At 49.5% G+C, this 5,948-nt stretch overlaps 1 protein-coding gene across 1 annotated transcript; it reads left to right on the top strand.

Moving 5' to 3' along the window:
* Window positions 1-3,590: 3,590 nt before the first annotated feature.
* Window positions 3,591-5,747, top strand: LOC109744086 (pentatricopeptide repeat-containing protein At2g20540). Its single transcript, XM_020303184.3, has one exon. It carries the CDS (start codon window positions 3,779-3,781, stop codon window positions 5,534-5,536), a length of 1,758 nt encoding a protein of 585 aa, XP_020158773.3. The 5' UTR covers window positions 3,591-3,778; the 3' UTR covers window positions 5,537-5,747.
* The last annotated feature ends 201 nt before the right edge of the window (window positions 5,748-5,948 follow it).

The following is a 5,948-nucleotide window of genomic DNA, read 5'->3' as shown; positions in this document are numbered from 1 at the left end:
AAATGGCTAGACTCAAAACTAAACTGTTGTTGTACTGATTCTCTTCTTATTTGGCTTTTCCAAAGCAGAAGAGTTCACTCTTATAGAAGTTAATCTTAAGACAAGATAGTTTCTAAAATAAACAAAGAATAATTTTAATTTTTTTCCTTTCCATTGTCATGTTCCATGGAGATAATGGTCTCATCGACATACTAAAGTATCGAAACACCACCATCAACTAGGCGAGAAATTAAGCCCGTAACATGACCCTCTTCCTTGGTTCGAAAGAATAGGCGACAGAGGATCTCCCTGTCTCAATCCCTTTCGTGCTTGGAAATAGTGACCAATGTCATTGTTTACCTTGTTACCCACATTGCCCCCGTGAATAACTGAGTCAAACCATCGACACTATTTTGTCGAGAAGCCTTTCATGCACATACATTGATGCAATAATGGCCATTTAACTTTGTCGTAGGCCTTCTAAAAATCCACCTTGAAGATAACTTCATCAAGTTTTTTCCGAGTGCAACTCATGAATCGTTTCATGTAAGACAACAACCGCCTCCATGATGTGTCCCCCTGGTTTAAACACCGCTTGCGTCAGTCTCATGATCACCGTAACACGATTAGTTGTCACTTTGGTGAATACTTTAAAACCGATAGTTAGAAAATAAATTGGACAAAATTGTTGAATCTAAATAGCCCCAATGATGCCAAATTTTAACTTATACAAAGCCAAAATCTCATTATATAACTCAGCAAAAATAGACATAAAGTCTCCTTTTACGACCGGTCCGAACCACTGATAGAACTCGCTGAAATCCCACTAGCCTCGTCGCCTTACTGTCTTCAGCATCCCATAATTTTTTGTCAATAAAAGGGGCGGTCAGGATGGCATTCTCCTGTGTAGATAGTTGCGGGATGTCATCTTTTACATCCTCATCTTTAACATAATCATAGACATGGGAACTAAAAAGAAGCTTATACAAATTAATAATGTAGGTCTTTAGTTGGTCTTCACCATCAATACTTCAATAGCACCATCACCTTGCTCAAGCTGAAATTTTTTCTATGTTTTTTTATCGAAAAGGAGGCATGCCCGGGCATCTGCATCAAGCAATGCATACATCCATTTTTATTATATTGTTCAACAATATCTGACAATACAAGTACAAAGATCAACCCAAAGCCACCTGCCTGGCAACCATTGTCGTCAACCCTAAAAACTTGGTGATGTGCCCTGATCACGCATCAACATACACCATCTAACCCGGTGGCCTCACCAAGCTGCCCGCCGACAAGTTGAGAATACCAACCGTTCTAGCAGATCCTCTGTGTGCACCGCATGTGCATGCTCTAGAATCAGCCGCCGCCATCTTCCACCCTCCCACCTTCAGGAGCGATCAACACATTCACCTTGCCAGGTCTTACTATCGTCGACGACACCACAACGCCAAACAGCGCCACCACCCTACGAGCATTCATCAAGTCGCATCTTGGCAAGTTGATTTTTTTCTATGTTTACCATTGGTGATGCGATAGAAGTATTTGGTGTTGTTGTCCCCTTCTAGGACATGTCGCACCTTGGCAAGTTGAATCCATTTGGTTTCCTCCTCCCGCATAAGCTTTGTAGGAAGATCATCCGCTTCTCTCTTAACATCGCATTCTGCTGCTTGATTAAGGGGAGCGCTCTCCGCGTTCACATCTAAGACGTCAATTGGAGTGATTAGCCTTTTTTTCTTTTGCTTAGAGCATCTCTAGCAGACCCTGTAAAAAGGCCGAACCCGTATAATTCTGGCAAGTATACAGGTTTGGCCCGTTTTTCTTGCCAGAACAGACTCCGTATCCTGGGCCCGGCCCGTAAAATGTTTACCGTGGCTCGGAAAAAGTCCCTCTCCACCGCTATTTATGAGGTTTCACTGCTCGGATATAGGTCAAGCCCTATCTGCCTCCGCCGCTACTCCACCGCGATTCCCCTCCCCCTCTGCCGCCGCTCCACCGCGATTCCCCTCCCCCTCCGCCCCAATTTCTCGCCGCCGGCGAGCCTAAAAAAAGCCATAGCGACCCATGGACGGCTACGGAAGTGGTGGGGATGACGCAGAGCGTCGCCGCCGCCGCATCTCCAATGCCACAGGCAAGCGGGGGGCGCGGAAGTGGCTCAACTATGGGAGCTGGCCACCGCCGGCGTTCGAACGCCGCGAGCTCGACGAGTACGAGCGTGAGCTCGCGGTCCGCCGCCATGACTCCTCCGACTCCTCTGCCACGGAGAGCTCGTCCGCGGGCGCCTGGAGCTTGCGGCTCACTCCAGTCAAGAGAGAGCTGGAGGAGCTCGGGTCGCTCGCTATCAAGCTCGAGTCCGACGTGGACCCGTCGCGTCGAGGCGTCATCGGGCCCGAAGGCTACCTCCCCCCGGGGCAGGAGGACCACCTCGAGCGCGCCATCATGGAGCACACGGCGAGGGAGGAGGAGGAGGCCAACGCGCGCCGTCGCCGCGAGCTCGGGATCGAGGAGATCTTCCTCGAGCAGGGCGTCGCGGCGTCGCAGGCGCACACGTCCAAGGAGGAGGACCTACGCGTCATGAAGGCTGAGCAGGCCAAGGTCTGGATCGACCTTGACTCCGACGAGGACTGAGCTCCTCTGGCTCCTCTGCCGCGTCGTCGCCGCCGCACCCGTAGATTTTGGTGGTAGCCTAGGCTCGGGTACGCTGCACGGCTCGCAGATCCCCCCCTATGTAGTACTATGATGTAGTATGATGAACAACTATCTATGATGTAGTATGATGAATGTCGTTGCAAGTTTCTCCCGTGAATGTTTTTTTAAGTTTACAGTTTCATATAGGTGTCTGATCTGCAGCGCGCGGATTCGCCCCGCAAATCTGATCTGCAGTGAACTGTAAACGCGTTTTCCAAGTCCGACTTTTACGGGGTCTGCTAGAGATGCTCTTATACACTAAGAACTAAATCATCATTTTCATTGACCATTCGTCAGTCCATGGGTGTATATTACCTTTTTCTAAAACTTCGTAGTGCAAAAACCAACCTAAATAATTAGATGAAGGCCTCGAGAGTGCTTTCATATTATGAGTTTGTTTGAAATCTGAAAAAAGTAGTCAAGAAAATCTGAACTCTTTGCCATGTGCATCACATGATGCAGAGGTCAAAATTATTCATCCTCTCCGGAAAAATAAAAACTCTGAACAAGATCATGATTATAAAGAATGCCATTAGTACGAAGTAAAAATCAAAAAGCTCACCAACCAATATAATTGTCTATATTTCGTATAAAAACAACATACACAATTTCCACTTCTAATTTTTGCACATGACATATTCAACCACGAATGTTATCATGCTTTTTGCAATGTCTGAATACAAAGGTACTTCTTTTAGAACTAGTGTAACCGTGTAGGATCCACTTTAAACGGTTTTGAATAGTTATTTGATTTAGAAGGTTTCATAGTTTGCAATTCACTTCAGACTAAGCACAAGTGTTCAAGGTTCAAAAAAAATGCTTCTCTCTTGATCTTATGATATATTTTCCGATTTCTGACTTATATCTAATCATTTCTTACATATAATCCATACCGTGGATAGGATATAAATGTCGGTATTATTCTCCCTAGATTATGTGGTACAAGTAGATTATCCTAGATTAGTCAAACATTGCTGCTAGACACAGCGGGGTGGTGTTGTCCAAAGCTAAAACTAGGTTATCCTACGGTTATGACCTGTAGCTTAGATCCGCAAAACTTTCTTTCATTTGAGCTAAATTCTCTATCCCTGGGTGATGCCAAAGAAAAATGAAATCTGCGTCCTCCCGCTTATCAAACAAAAGAGAGCGAATAGGCGTCGGTTGCTCACCAGTCACCAACATACCCCTGTGCCGCCAATCGTCGAACACCCTGTCTGCCAGAGCCATGGCCGCGGCTCGGCAGGTGGAGGATGCAGTCATGGCGAGGCTCCGGGCCTGCGCCACCTTCCGCGACCTCCTCCGCGTCCACGCCCACGTCGTGCAGCTGTCCCTCTCGCAGAGCAGCTACATCGCCACCCAGATCGTCCAGCTCTGCAACGCCCACGGCCGCACCGCGCACGCCGCGCGGGTGTTCGCCCAGGTGCGCGAGCCCAACCTACACCTGCACAACGCCATGATCAAGGCCTACGCCCAGAACCACCTGCACCGCGAGGCGGTCGCGGTGTACGTTCGCATGCTGAGGTGCCGCCCATTTCCGTCGACTGGTTGTGCCGGCGGCGACCGGTTCACGTACCCGTTCCTGCTCAAGGCTTGCGGCGGCCTGGCGGCGGTCGAACTGGGCAAGCAGGTGCACGCGCACGTGGTGAGGTCCGGGTGCGAGTGCAACGCCGTCGTGCAGAACTCCATGATCGAGATGTACACGCGCGCCGGCGATCTGTCGTTCGCACGCAAGGTGTTCGACGGAATGCGGGAGAGGGATGCGGTCACTTGGAACACGGTTATATCGGCGCATGCGAGGCTGGGTCAGATGAGGAAAGCCAGGGCGCTATTCAACTCCATGCCTGAGAAGACGATCGTTTCCTGGACTGCAATGGTGTCTGGGTACACGGCAGCGGGGGACTTCTCGGGCGCCGTCGAGGCGTTCCGGTCGATGCAAATGGAAGGCTTTGAACCGGACGACGTGAGCATCGTCGCGGTGTTGCCGGCGTGCGCCCAACTCGGAGCCCTGGAGCTAGGCAGGTGGATATACGCCTACTGTAACAGGCACAGAATGCTGCGCAAGACATACGTATGCAATGCACTGATGGAGATGTACGCAAAGTGCGGGTGCATCGACCAAGCACTCCAGCTGTTCGACGGCATGGACGAGAAGGATGTCATCGCGTGGAGCACGATGATCAGCGGCCTTGCGGCGCATGGGAGAGCAAAGGAGGCGGTCCTGTTGTTCGTGGATATGGAGAGGGAGGGAAAGGTGAGGCCCAACGGCATCACATTTGTCGGGCTCCTGTCAGCCTGCTCCCACGCCGGGCTCCTGGACGAAGGGATGGACTACTTCGACCGCATGAAGGAAGTTTATGGCATCGAACCTGGCGTCGAGCACTATGGCTGCATCGTCGACCTCCTCGGCCGGTCAGGACAAATCGTGCGTGCTTTGAATATCATACTAGACATGCCAGTTCCTGCCGATGCGAAGATATGGGGCTCAATGCTCAGTGCATGCCGAAGCCACGGCGATGTCGACACGGCAGTGGTGGCTGCCGAGCGGCTCGTCGCGCTGGAACCAGACGACGTCGGCAACCTAGTCATGCTGGCCAACGTGTACGCCGCGGCGAGGCGGTGGAGCGAGGTTGCGAGCACGAGGAAGTCGATAAGGAGCAGGAGCATGAAGAAGACCCCGGGGTGCAGCCTGATCGAGGTGGACAACGTGGTGCAGGAGTTCGTCGCTGGAGAGGACCTGAAACCTGAATTTGGAGGCATTGTTGGCGTTCTGGACATCCTGGCCTCGCAGCTTGCAGAGGAGGGTGTAGATTCCATCGATTCAGATTGTTTTCTTGATGCAAATATGTCTGCACATGTGTTGTTGTGAATGTGATTAGCAAAGTGAAGCAGATTAAGGGCTCCTTTGATTCAAAGTATTTTCATAGGCATTTTGGAGGATTAGAAACCTTAGGAATTTTTCGCTATGTTGGTTGTTTGATTCACAGGATTGAATCCTATAGGAATTTTTCTTAAGGATTTCTTTGTACTTGGGATTTATAGCATCCACTCAAAACCACTTTGAAAGAATTCTTTGTTTATCCTATGATTCAGTCAAACAACCCAAAATTATGTAAGATTGAGATGAGCATGACATTCCAATCCTATATTTTTCTATTCCCGCGCTTTTAAAATCCTGCAAATCAAAGAGGCCCTAATTCAAATGAGCAGTTCGGTAACTGTGATTTGTTGCTTCTTTAATAGGAAACTCTCTGAACATCTGTCTGTTGAGTGTTCAGATG

Source organism: Aegilops tauschii, chromosome 1 (assembly GCF_002575655.3).
Source record: "Aegilops tauschii subsp. strangulata cultivar AL8/78 chromosome 1, Aet v6.0, whole genome shotgun sequence".
In the NCBI taxonomy this organism is placed as follows: Eukaryota; Viridiplantae; Streptophyta; class Magnoliopsida; order Poales; family Poaceae; genus Aegilops; species Aegilops tauschii.
Note: the sequence above shows the minus strand (reverse complement) of the source record. Positions and strands in the feature narration are given on the sequence as shown.